We start from the raw sequence: 14,205 nt of genomic DNA, 5'->3' as shown, positions 1-14,205 counted from the left end.
AGGACTAAAATCATCCTGCCACCATCCAGTTTTCCTCAAGTTTTCTAATCCAAATTTAGGTATAAGAAAAACTATTTCAAGTCATTTTGTACGTTGTCCATGGAGTCTGGACACTGAATTCTCTGAGACATGTATTTTTCCAGAAAAGAAAAAAGCTAGTCACTTCCATAGACAATGGAGATAATATTCTCTGTATAGGGGGTGTACTTACAGAATGCAGGTACTGCTGAAACAGAGGTGGGTTTGTGTTAAAAGTGTATCATTTAAAAAGCTGAGCAATCTTTACAACTAGTATATTGTGCAGTAACTTTTCTAAATTAGTATCAAGAAAGCCTATGTGAAAGATGAAGTTCTCAAAAATGCTTTTGTTCAATATCCACAAGTAAAATATCACATGGACACGTTTTGTTAGCCTAAAGGTGACCCTTTAAACAAGGCTCTAAGCTTTACATACACTTTCACAAGATAAAGTGCTACAGCAAAAACATATTGTCCTAAATGCACTGTATAGATTGAAATGTCCCTGTTTGTATATAAGTGGTGAAAATAAATCAGACTAATATCTAGACAAAGCTACACTTTGATATATGAAGAATCCTCATGGCTGCATGTTTATAGTATGATGAAGCCTAGAATGCCAGACAAGAAAAATGCATTTTGCAGGTGGGCCTAAATCTTTACACAGTTGTGATTTTTAACTAACCTGTCTGTTTCCATCATGGAATAGCTTCTTGACCATAAATACCGAAAACTACTGACATTATAACTCATCCCTTAAAAACAGTTTGTTCTAAGTGGCACAGACAGTTTAAAAAAAAAAAAAAAGCTTTACTTACCCCAGACAAGGACAATGTATCTCAGTGGAATGAAATAGAGGATGACTGTGAACACACAGAGGGCAACAATTGCCAGCCAGCTTAAGAATGGGACAGTCCAGTTGAATGTACTGAATGAAAAATTAACATAAATCAGAAGTCTGATTACTTCACAGAACTAATAAGAGAACAAATAACGGGCAGGTAGATTACAACTGTAAATGGAACAGTCTTCAGCAGTGAGGGGACTGTATGAATGCATGGAGATTGAGTATGCTGGAGATCAGTGCTTTGATCCCACCCATCAAGAAAATGAAACTGGGACTTAGAGTATCTACTCCAGGCACCACCTCTAAATGCATGCATGTGAGCGAAGAAAACAGTGCTTATGGCCTTGGGAGTTCCAAGACACTCAGATTTTTACCCCAGATTCCAATCCTTCTGTTCACTTGCTCAGAGTGCACGGCCTGCCTCCGCTCAACTGGAACGAGTATTATACAGGTCTGCGTGGCTCACTCTGTGCTCTGCCTGAAACATGTGGTCAGAGAAAGAAGCTAAAAGCTGAGCAGAGGGTACTTCTCTCTCTGCTGACCATGTGGCAGCAGTCGCTGTCAGTAATCATTCAATCACAGTGGGAGAACTGAGTGACAAAACTTGAATGTGTGCAAGTAGGCAGCCCTTTCACATACCTACTAGCGAGCGAGTTGGTAGGTAGTTAGGTGCTTTTGCTGAATGTGAGTTGATATAGGGAGGAAAGGGAAGGTTAAAAAACAATAGGACAACCAAGGACCAGGGCTGGGCAGGGGGAGAGAGGTGGGAAAACTAAAGAAGGAAGTGGCTAAAGAGAAATTAAGTTACAATAAAGAAAAAAGAAAATCAAAAAACAAAACAGGAAGGGCACTATTCATTCAAAGACCAAAAAAAAAAAACAAAACCAGAGGGGTTAGGCTTCAACAGAAGTTTCAGGAACATGGGTTGGCAGGAACCTTCAGATTAAAAAAACCCTAAGTGTAGATCCCAGATCTCAAAGGGCAATAAAGGCCTGCTAAGCCACTTAAGATATATGGAGTGGAGAGGAAATGCAAACCAACAAAAGTCTGTAAGCAGCTATGTTGTGGGTCTCCCAGCCTGACGTGCAGTGAAGAAATGAAGGCCAGATGGTCAATTTAACAACAACAAAAACAGGGGAACTTTTATTAAATGAGGTTTGGTAAAAGGAATTGTTACATAAAATTTGCCACCACCCCAAAAATACTCCCTGGAATTTTTCTTCCCATAAGGGAAGGATTTTTTTTTTTTTACTCTAAACAGACAGTGTTCTTTTAAAATATTACTACTAGTAAAGTACCCCAATCATTTTGGCTAAATGGTTAAATAATTATTTTTGTTCAAACTGCTAGCTATGATTTTTCATTACAATCTTTGTCTTTTGATTGTTTTTTTTCCCCTCACTAGCAATTTTGACATTACTCCAGAGTGAACATTATGAAAGTGTCAATTGCTGTAGGATCACTCCGTAAATCCTTGGGGGACACCTGCTCTTTTTCCTTCTGTGTCGATCTGGGGTGAACAGAAGGTTGAAGGTCTGCTCATGGTTCTTGTGACTTGCCTTAGGTGCTATGGATCACAGACACTCCATGTGTGGGAACACTGGCTCCTCACTTAGCAAAACATCCTTATGTGCTGTGGTAGCACTGTATTCCGTAACATTTTCTTTTTATATTTTTAGGAACAAATTACTAAGATTTATAGCAAGTGTCATTAATCACATGTTTAGCAAGTTATGTTTTCTTATACAATGGAGGGAAAAAAATTAAATTCCAAAATGCACATTTTCCCAAAAATAGTAATAAAGATGCCTACCTTATGTGGCCTTTAATAAAAGGTTTACTATAAAAGGGGGCTTGTTTTTAAGGCTTGTCCACCATAAAGTGTCTGTGCCTACCTCTGCTAGTGTGAATCTGGCCTGGTCTAAAATGCACAGTTTTACATAGACATCTTCCCAAATCTCCGAGTTCCCCTTTTAAAGGATTTGTTCCGAAAGCCAGAGACTACAATGTTCTAGAACACCATTCCCAAAGTCACAGAATTTAAGGCTGGAAAGAACCATCAGATCACCTAGTCTGACCTGACACAGGCGATATACACATTCACTATCTTGATTCTAAAACACTTCTAACATATGAAAGCATCTGAGAGCATGAGATGCCTAACAGGTCCTGTGGACGGACTGACTGTCAAAATGTCATTTTCTTCTGAGTCACTTCCATTGGGAGTATTTATTTTGTCACTATATTGCAGTGCACTTACTTTAGTCTCCTACTCGTGGGATACAAATGACCATGTAAGCCAGATTCACAGAACTTAGTACAGAGATGTGTGAAGCTTGGACCATTGTATTGAGAGCAGTATTCACACCCTCAGCTATAGATTCCATTGAATGTACCCCCAGGAGCCCTGATGGTAGAAACTATTGAGTGGATGCTGTAAATCAGTGCAGCTCTACCTTTCTGGCTGTAATGCCAAAGCAGAAAGGAGATTGTGAATGTTTTGCACCAAATATTGCATTGGAGGGGATACATCTACCTGACAATGTTAGCAGAAGTCCAGGATGAATTTAGTCCTGTGTTTTAGTTGAGAGAATCTTGTAGAATGTTTCTGGTCTCAAACATTAAACTTCTTTATCATTTAACATGTCAACCACATACCAAACTTTCTGTAATGGGCCAGCATCAATCAAAAGCAAACACTGAATAATTTTGTTTTCAAAAGCAATCCATACATATGCTTACAGCTTTAACCGCTGCTTATTTTTAAAAATTTAAGTATGTTGGTAAACCACAAATTTTATATGCAAAGAATATAAAAATTACACATAAAACAGGGTGAGAAATTGTTTTCAAAGTAACCTGATCCACATAAACTTGCTAGTAATAAAATACATGTGTATCTTTAAAATGTATGAATTCCTTATTTAAGGTCGGCTTATTTCTTTATCATAATTTTGTATTGATTTTTTTAGAAGTGTCTAGGTTAAAAAGAGAGTGTTATGTCTCACAGCTGAAAGACAGTTATTTCTTACTTCAAAGCCATAGTTCTGATTCTTTTCCAATTTATATATTTCTAAATTCCAGAATTAAAATGACAGCACTTTCATGCATCTCAGGGCCAGCAAAAAGTAAAGTAAATAATGAGATTTAGCAATACATCATCCAAAACTGTCATCCCCTGCTAAAAGATTGTAACATTTTGCTTGGTTGGAGGAAAAAATGTGAGCACCATCAGAGAGCAATCCGGTATCAATATGTCAGCACTCACTTCTTTATCCTTTCTCCGAAGGAAGCCACTTCATCAAGGATGTTCTGGACACTGACACACACCTCCTGGATGGCATACAGTTTATTCATAAATCCTTTTTTTTCATTTTCCTAAAAAAAAGCCACAGCAATAGTTCTGTGAATTTGACCACACTCGTTGTCCTATACAGATATATGTCTGAAGTAAATTTCAAAGTCATACGTTACAGACATACACTGCGCTCATCAATAAAAAGTCTATAGTTAGAAACTCTTATGTGGTAGTATCTTAGATACTAAAGTTTTTTTCCTTCTACTTCGAATAATGTGTACAGAGAGCATATGAACTGAATGCACAATGAAGCACAGTTTCATTTGTTAATGTAACAGTTCCTTAACCACATAGAATCATAGAACACTAGGACCGGAAGGGGCCTCGAGAGGCCATCGAGTCCAGTCCCCTGCCCTGACGGCAGGACCGACCACCATCTACACCATCCCTGATAGACATCTATCTAATCTCTTCTTAAATATTTCCAGCGAGGGAGATTCCACAACCTCCCTTGGCAACTTATTCCAATACTTGACCACCCTGACAGTTAGGAACTTTTTCCTAATGTCCAACCTAAACTTCCCTTGCTGCAGCTTAAGTCCATTGCCTCTTGTTCTCTCCTCAGAGGCCAAGAAGAACAAGTTTTCTCCCTCCTTCTTATGACACCCTTTAAGATATCTGAAAACCGCTATCATGTCCCCCCTCAATCTTCTCTTTTCCAAGCTAAACAAGCCCAATTCTTTCAGCCTTTCTTCATAAGTCATGTTCTCCAGACATTTTATCATTCTAGTTGCTCTTCTCTGGACCTTCTCTAATTTCTCCACATCTTTCTTGAATTGGGGTGCCCAGAACTGGACACAATATTCCAGCTGAGGCCTAACCAGCGCAGAGTAGAGCAGAAGAATGATTTCTCGTGTCTTGTTCACAACACACCTGCTAATGCATCCCAGAATCACGTTTGCTTTTTTTGCAACAGCATCACACTTCATATTTCAAAAGTTCATCTCTGTCTAATTATATTGAGGATACCAACTTCATATCCTGTGAACTCTGGTCAGTGATAGAAGTCAGCCAGCTATATTATATCTCAGATGCCCCAGCCGCTCCTGCTTTAGTTGATGTGGGTGTCCATATTTCAAGATGATAAAAGCTCCTTTCGAAGTACAGGGAGTAAGAAACCAGATACACTTCAGGTCCTCAGGACAGGCTGCTGACCTTAGAAAATGACTCAAAGTTTCCGTATTTGATTTTCTCCACACAGTGTTGGGCTGGGATTACTTTGAATTGGATCGAGAGATTACTGGGAAATGCCAAATGAATTAGCTTGAATGTGATAGCAAGCTTTGCAGTGACTATTTTACACACACACACACACACACACACACAGCTGGCCCTCTGATGCTATCATCCATTAAGATGGCAATAAAATATATAGCTGGTTAGGGCATCCTGGTACACACTCATCATGACAGATGCAGTATATAGGAGCAGACAGATGTGTATACTTATCACAATAGTGAATCCACTTATGAGCTACCATCTTCCTTTTGCCCCTTTTAATATTCTGAGTGCCAGTGTATGCACAATGTATGCAAGTTATCACTACAATTTCCATATAACATTTGATGTATAGTCAGCTGTGTTCCAATGAGTCCCCCCTAAAAAGGAACAAAAGATTCTGGGAATGTCCAGGAGAGATGGCTTTTCATATGAAAATTTGGTTACTTCCATAGTTAGTTAGGTTTCTGAACTGTATTGGATTTTAATTCAAAAGAGCCATTACTTTGCCCGCACAGTAAAATTCCAGGGTTGTCACTTGGTGTTGTCACTCGAAGGCCTAAAACAGCTATAAAGTCAACTTGCTGTAGCTATATTGATCTCAGGGTATTACAGAAACAAGGTTTATAGAACAAACTTTTGTTAGCAAAAGAAACATACTTTCAAGCTCACAGAGAGCTCTTCAGTCTTGGAGAAGGGCGGCTCTTTGTAAACTTGAATGCTTCTCTCTCTTACCAACAGAAGTTGGTCCAATAAAAGATAATATCTAACCCACTTACTCTGTGTGCAGTCAGTGTGAAGCAAAGTACACAGCTACAAGTATGTTTGAAAGTTCTTGTTTTGATCAAAATATCATCAGGTTCAATCATCACAGGGATTTGTAGTCCGTGGGCAACCAATTTTTAAGTTCCTAGCCATTTTTGTCTTTCACACTTCATGAATTATACCCACATGACAGAATGACAAGTATTAGGATCCTTTGATTTTTTTTTAAATGACCAAAACAGGGTGATCATTTGCTTCTGAAAATTAGGAATCATCCCTTAAAGTCCTTTTCATACTGATGGTTTTATTAGCCAACATTTTGTCAGTGTTATTTTTAAACCTCTTGAAGAAACTATCAGTCAGCTGAACAGATGAAACTGACAACACACACACCAGAAGGACCACTACTCAAGAGTTATGTCCAGTGTTGATACTTTGTTCTTTCCTCTCCAGGAGGCCTCCCCATGAATCCCCACCCAGAAGCCAGATAAGCATCAGATCCATGTGGAGTCAGATTATATCCATGAAAAATGCTGCATTGTCAGATTTACCACTACAATGGCTAAGTCACTTCTAGCAATTCTCAGAATACATGTGATTCAGAGGTTTGACAAGTAAGACAAACATTTACTAATGGACTGATTCAGAGTGATTATGCCTATAATGCATTTCCTGCAAGGCTGGGTCTACACGAGCCCCTTCCTTTCGAAAGGGGCATGTTAGTGAGCGGGTTCAAAAGAACTTAATGGAATTAGTCTGTGTTGCATTTTAACATTTCTTACTTTTTCCACTACAATGCTTAAAAAATTATGAGTAGAAAATACATTGGAATATTTAGTTTTCGTGTCATTTTTTGCTTTTTCCATAAAAAACAGCTTGGTTAAGGGAAATAACACCTAAACACCCTAAGGTTCTTAAGAGTCTAGAGTTCAAATACTGCAGTGGCCAGATTTCTTCCAAACACGTTTAAAGAACTGAGGCATCAGGGATGAGTTGGCTGTAATGCAGCAATCATATGAGAAAGATACATTGCAAAACTATTTATAATGATGCAGTGTACTTTAAAAACTGTCAATGCCAGGCTTGCAAAACATACATGTCATTTTGAACCCATTAGAATAATCAGATTGTATCCTCAATTTAATTTGTGATGTTAATAATGAAAAATCAAGCAAAAATTCTCTGATGATCATAGTCATTGAAATAAAATGTGTTCCAAGCTATCACTGAGTCTTTGAGTGACCTCCTATATATTTTGTTCTTTTCTAACCTGCCATTGACAGCAGTAATTCACCACAGATACAGTAAACGCCTTTGGATGTACAGTATAACCAGTGTATTTCATGTAGCCCAGAAAAATGTAGTTTAATGTTTAACTTTTCGTATCACTATAATGTCATTATGAAAGAGGTCAGTACTATTCTCTCAAGCATAAATCACTCATGCACTGTTGGAAAACATGAAAAATCTGTTTTTAATACAGTAGGAAAAAAACACACAAGTCACAGCTGCTTTCTGCTATATGTAGTTTTGCTTCTTAGGTTTACATTCTCAGATGCTGCTCTTGTATAAATGTGTCTTGATTTATAATCAAATTGTGAGAGAAAAGAATTATATCAATGTACTAAAAACAATGCCCTTTGTGATGTCTCCAAAACTCAACAGGGATTACTTTAGAAGATCCTGGGGCTATTTTACAAATATTTTACAAGACTATCTTGTACCATTTCTGAAAGCACATATGTTCTAAATTATTCACTTAAAAGAGAGTGAGAATCACCATTCCCTCCCCCCGACCCAACCTTCTGAGCTCAGAGTAAATTTGTTGACATATTCTGAGGTAGGCATAGACAAAACAGAGCAGGAAAGATGAGGCGGTCAAAAGGATCAGGCTTTGGCTCTACTTAAACTAATTCCACATGCCCCTGCTCCAAAAGGTTTGTAGAGAAAATAATCTTGGACAGAAAAAAGCTGCTCTTACTTTTTTGCAGTAAGATGCTGTGTTAGCAAACAGAATATATGAGCCACCTTCAGCAAACCAAGGTCCTTAATAATCCATTTTTCAAACACTACTGGCATTTCTTTTCCAGGCAAAGATGGACTGTGATGGGAATCAATTTCATCATTTGTATGGCTACAATTGCCAAGTTTCTGGAAATAATTGCCATTTAAATACTGGATAAAATTTATGATATGAAGCCAACAACGGTTTTGTTACTATTTAATTTCTCTGACTTATTTGTTTGCAATAGGCTTAAGGTGACTCAAAAAGCAAGATGTTTGGAAAGGGATGGGTTTAAAAATAAACCACAAAAATATATCAATGCTGATGGTCTGACTTCAATTCACAAAAGGAAGGGAATTCAGAGCAAGAACTGAGACGGTCTTCTCATAAATTGTGGTGTACAGTGGATATACTACCTGGCAAACACAAACACTTAGCACTGATACTGTGATTTTCAACTATCTCTCTATTTAGCTACAATAAAACTGAGGTAGAAACTAAAATGATTTTTCCCAGATCACACCACTTATACTTTTGAGAGACAGGCAAAATATAACCCAGCTCATCAGCATTCAATGCCTTACCACTGGACCAAGCTGCCAAATCGCACGTCACAATGGAATGAGTTAGGGAAAGAACAGCAGCAGTAACACGTTCTACCTATGGTAGGAAACAGGAGGACAAAGCATACTTCATTCCTGAGCCTCATTTCCCACCCTCTGTCTCAGAATAAGGAGCAGCAAGGTGCGTGTTGGCTGGTTATTTGTACAAAGGCTGATAAGAGGAAGGTACTGGCCTGTAACAGATAAGGCAGAAAAGGGAACTAAACTATCAATGACAGAAGACCAGATATGAATAATTGTGTCGTAGGGAGGTGGTTTTTTTTTTCTCTGAACTTATCTCAGGGTTGTGGTAAATACAAACATTTCATTCTTTAATTTTAATAATTCTGTCCCACTGAATTACCAGTAACTGCACATATACTATAGCGATAAATAGGGACCCCATCTCTGATCTTTAGCATTAAAACCAAAATGTCTCAATAACTTGAGATGAGGAAAGACTACTTGATTTGTGAGATGACAGGAATACCATCTACAAATCCTATTCAGCAGCCCCAGGCCAAGTCTGGGTCTTCCCATGTATACACTGCTTTTATAGGGGTTTAGAGTTAAATTCTTCTCCCTGTTTCAGCATCATTTCTGCTGGTAAGAGAGACTAGATTTGGGTCAGTCTCAGTAGAAGAGTAGTTGCATCATCAAAACAGAAGGAATCACATGCACAGCCTCCACTGAGTTGCAACCCATCTCAGTATAAATGCACTGCAAAATGTCCACCTGTGAATTAAGACTCATGTCATCTGGGAATGTGTTAGTCCTTTATTGGCAGGAATTGTTAATGCCTCTCTTAGGGAGGTCAGACGGCCATAACTCAGAAAACTGTCACTTGGGATTAACAACCTTACCAATTACTTGCCAGACTGTAACTTTCTGTGCTTTCTGGGGAAGATCACTGAGGAAGTGGTAGCAGACCAACATTAAGAGTATTTTATCTCCTTCACTTTTTCTAAAGCAGTATCAGCTGAGCTTCAAGACCTTGGGGCAGGGCACACAGACAACTCATTAGCTTTTCACTTCCTCAGGAAAATGAGAAGTCGTCAGACATCTGCAATGATACTACTAGATCTAAGCAGGCTTTGATGCTTTTGGCCAGGAGGTGCTACTGATTTGTCCATGAGACCTGAAAGAGGTTCTGGAACTGATTTCATTCATTATTCTTGTCCTGATCTCAGACACTGAGGAGGTTTTAACTGCTCTTCTTCCTCACATTTGTCACCCCTGGAATATCCTAACAGTTCAATTTTGTCATCCCTCTTGTTTAACAAGTATGTGAAGAGATTGCATGATTCTTTCAGTGGCAGTTGAGCGTGTTTAACAAGTCACAGAATCTAGTCCTCAATCTCCTAGGTAGCAATATACCATCTCCTGGTCCTTTTTCACAACAGCTGGCTGGATCCTGAAAAGAGAAATCAGGTTCCCACCTACATGTCCTCCCCACAGTGATTAAATCTTGCAATTTCCCACTCTTAATAATATAAAGGGAATACACAGAGGTAAGTGAGGAAAGCAGAAACATCAAACACATTCTGGGACTTCCTGAGCTGGCCCTTTGGAGTCTTATGTGAGGGACCAGGGTCCCATGTTATGGCACGGGAGAGTCACGAATGCTAAATTGTCTAATTCAGCCAAGAAATATGCAAAAGCAGAGCCTCATAATAGTCATAACCATCATGAAAATGAACCATTGAGGCAAACTTTCCATCAGTGCTGGAACACATTGAACGCTACCTGATCTCACAAACCTCATTAGATTACATTAGACAATCAGAAGTTGATTTTCAGATTCCAGCTTCCAATCGTGCATTGCATCTTTGCACAATCACATCAAGGACTGCACTTTTGATGTACTGACACCTGTTTGCAAAAATGCCAAATGTTTCCCTTGCAAAGCGCTTTCACTAATGTAATTCTGTATATCTACTACCTACATTTACTAATACTAGTGCACAGGCAGTACGTCCATGCATAGTTATATGTGCACCAGTTGTGACCTTCGTGAAACAAAACTTGGGTACAACAGGCCAAATGATGGCCACCACTTTTGCTTAAGAAAAAGATATTTGTGGTTGTCAGTTATTCAAGTAAACCAAGGTAACTAGTTAGTGTTCAATATGTAAAACTGCAAAAACTGAGCAAGCTGCAAACACTGCAAATATACACATAAAAACTGTTTATAAAGACACCATGACTGTGAGCATGAATATTATCACAATCTGCTCTGCCTCAAACATACCATGCAGAGCTGATGAAATCGTTTTGAATCTTCTGTTGTGCGTGATTCTTTGGCATTTTTACCCAGACTACAAATTAGAATTTTTACATGTGAACGGCTGCTTTGATAGAAAATAAATATAAATTTAACATAATTAAGTCAAGATCTACACTGATAATCTAAGTAAACACAGAAAATATTCAAAGGGGTAGCCATGTTAATCTGTTTCAGCACAAAACGAGAAAACCTGTTGTATTTTTAAGACTAACAAATTCATTTGGGCATAAGCTTTTGTGGGCTGGAACCCACTTTGTCAGATGCATGAAATGGAAACTTCAGTTTGGCAGGTATATATATTCCTGCTAAGATAGGTGCATTATATTATCATGAGTACGGACAGTGCTAATGAGGTAGATTCAATCAAGGTGTATGTGGTCCACTCCCATCTGTGATGTGAAGATGAGAATACCAAGAGGAAAAATTACTTTCCTGTAGTGAGCTATCAACTCCATCTCTCTTCAGACTCCATCTGACAGTGTCAAGTTTGCATACGAATTCTAGCTCTGCAATTTCACATTGAAGTCTGTTTTTGAAGGGATTTTTGCTCAAGTATGGCAACTTCCAAGTCTATTACAGAGTACCCAGGGAGACTGAGGTGCTCTCCTACTGTTTTTTTTAATGTTACCATTCTTGATGTCTGATGTGTCCCCTCCCCCACCCACCCCCTTTTTTTTTTCTTTTTTTTTTTTTTTTGCATAGACAGAGTCCAGTTTCTTCCATGTACATGGCAAAAGGGATGGCTGGTGTATGATGGCATATATCACATTAACAGATGGGCAGGTGAACAAGTCCTGGCTTTCACATAGAACACATCACAAAATCCATAATCCACAGCCAAACTCCATTTGCTCCAGTCCCTCAGACAGAGGCAAATACACACAGGATCTCCATCAAGTGTTCTTAAAACTACAATAGCCACCTGGAGAAGTGAAGGAAAAGACTGACAGAGCCACATGGGTACCCAAAAGTCACCTACTACAGGACAGGCCCAACAAGCCAGCTAACTGAATGCTACTGGCCATCACCTACAACCCTCAGCAAAAGCCTCTCCAGCACATCAAGTATGTACAACCTACCCTGAAAGATGATCACTCATACATCTTGGAAGGCAGGTGAGTCCACATTTAAAGACAGCCCCTCAACCTGAAGCAAATACTCATCAGAAACTACACACACCACACAACAGAAACATTAACCCAGGACCCAATCCCTGCAACAAACTATACTGCCAACTCTGGGCACATATTTACTCAAGTGACATCATCATTGGGCCTAACCACATATGCAGGGGCTCATTCACCTGCACATGTGATATATACCATCATGTTCCAGCAATGCCCTAGAAATGCCCTGGACTGTCTCTATGCAAAAGAATAAATTGACACAAATCAGACATCAAGAATGGTAACATATAAAAACCAGTAGGAAAGCACTTAAATCTCCCTGGATTTAGGAAGGGTTTCAGAAGGCACACTGCCTGCCTATTGTCCACTATACCAGCTGACTGAGGCCAGTTAAAAAGCAGATTGAAGCTAACCTGAGTGAAAGAATGTTGTTAGGGGTTACCTTCTTGAGGATTTTCCCCTTCTGCTGACTGGTCTGTTCGTGCTAGGCTAGAGGTACTGAGGAGTTACTACCTGAAGCTACTGAAAGATGCAGGAGTTCAAAGGATTAATAGGCTAGAGCTTCTTCAGTGTTGAGACCCCATCTTGCAGCTGCCTATGTACAAGGGAGACAAAAAAGCTATTTGCTTTCTCAGAGGAACCCACTGATGCTGCATATTGGTCTGCCTGGCCATTCTACAGGAAACTCCTGCAGATCAGAAGCACCCGCTGGGATAATCTTCCTATGCAACAAAGCAGGCAGTCCCCCCTCTACACAGGAGGCCTTGCACTTACAGCAAGATATGGCCCTCCTTTTGTTCCATCTGCTCTATGAGGCCGAGTTTGGCTGCTCCAAGTTCCCAGGGACAGGTAAGGCTAATCAGCTGTGAGGAGGGAAGCAGGGGACAGAAGGGGAAGAAGAATAAGCTTCAGGCAGTTGGGCATGTTCTGAAAATAAAGGTGTGAGTTCTTCCCCTGCAGTAAGTGACTGACACTATCTGATAATCCACTGGAGGGGCAATGATCCAGAAAAAGCTGGTGGAAAACTGGGTGAGTTTTCATGATTTTCTCCAGGAAAAAAATTATCCTGTTTGTTTTGTTGGAAAAACTTTGAAATGTGACATTTTTGGAACAGATGCCATTTGAAATATCAGTTTAGAATTATCGGGTTCACTAAATGTACAATCTCAATTAAAGTCTGAGTAAACATTGAGTAAGGTCTTCAGGGTTTGAGGTACAAGTTACATGACAGCAACAAAATGTTTGTGTACAACCCAACACTTACCCAGACATCTATTTGCTTCTTCAAACAAACATTTACACTCATTATGACTGGTCAAAGCTCTGGGTGTGTATAGTGTGTATACACATTACCACATAAAACTGTGTAGACAAACATACTAGCCTGTTTTCAGTCATCAAGTAAGGGGATTTTGAAGTGTGCAGCGTCCTTTCGAAAAGGACCCCACGTAGACAAGCTGTGCGTGATTGAAAGCGGCACTCTCAAAGTGCTGCAACCGCCATTATGCTAATAGAGTGCTGCATATTCATTACCAGGGGCCAGCTGAGTAATCTGCTGGCATAGTTCAATCAGCTGTGTGCCTTGGTGGAGGAGGGAGCACCCATAAAATAGCTGCCGCCTTTTGAGGAGCCAGCCCCCAAAAATATTTGCTCCCGGCCCGTGGTGAACCTTGGCCAGAAAACATGACATGGAGAAAACTAGTTTCTCACAGGGAAGAAGCCTTCACACCACACAGGGCAGGACATGCTGCTACTGTCTGGAAGATGGTCCGCCCTGCAGTCAGCATGTGGAGTGGGGGGGCGGGGACTAGCCTGCCAAACATATGGCACCTGTGGGGGATGGAGAGTTTGCCCCATACAAATGTGAAGCACAGAAAGTCTCTTGGCCTCTCCTGCCACATCCTGTGCAGGGAGGAAGCCCTCACCATGTGCAGGGCAGGACATACCACTGTCTGCAAGCATAATCCTTGCAACCCAG

At 39.8% G+C, this 14,205-nt stretch overlaps 1 protein-coding gene across 2 annotated transcripts in view; it reads right to left on the bottom strand.

The window, feature by feature from the left end:
- The window catches only part of MCTP1 (multiple C2 and transmembrane domain containing 1), a 362,568-nt gene that overhangs the window by 14,126 nt on the left and 334,237 nt on the right, over positions 1–14,205 (bottom strand). For both annotated transcript variants that reach the window (XM_074994208.1, XM_074994209.1), the window contains 2 exons: positions 4,134–4,243; positions 837–946 (listed from right to left, as the gene is read on the bottom strand). In XM_074994208.1, the coding sequence (XP_074850309.1) occupies positions 837–946; positions 4,134–4,243 (220 nt within the window). The remainder of the gene's footprint in view (positions 1–836; positions 947–4,133; positions 4,244–14,205) is intronic.

Source organism: Carettochelys insculpta, chromosome 5 (assembly GCF_033958435.1).
Source record: "Carettochelys insculpta isolate YL-2023 chromosome 5, ASM3395843v1, whole genome shotgun sequence".
NCBI lineage: Eukaryota > Metazoa > Chordata > Testudines > Carettochelyidae > Carettochelys > Carettochelys insculpta.
This window is presented reverse-complemented; position numbering and strand designations above follow the sequence as displayed.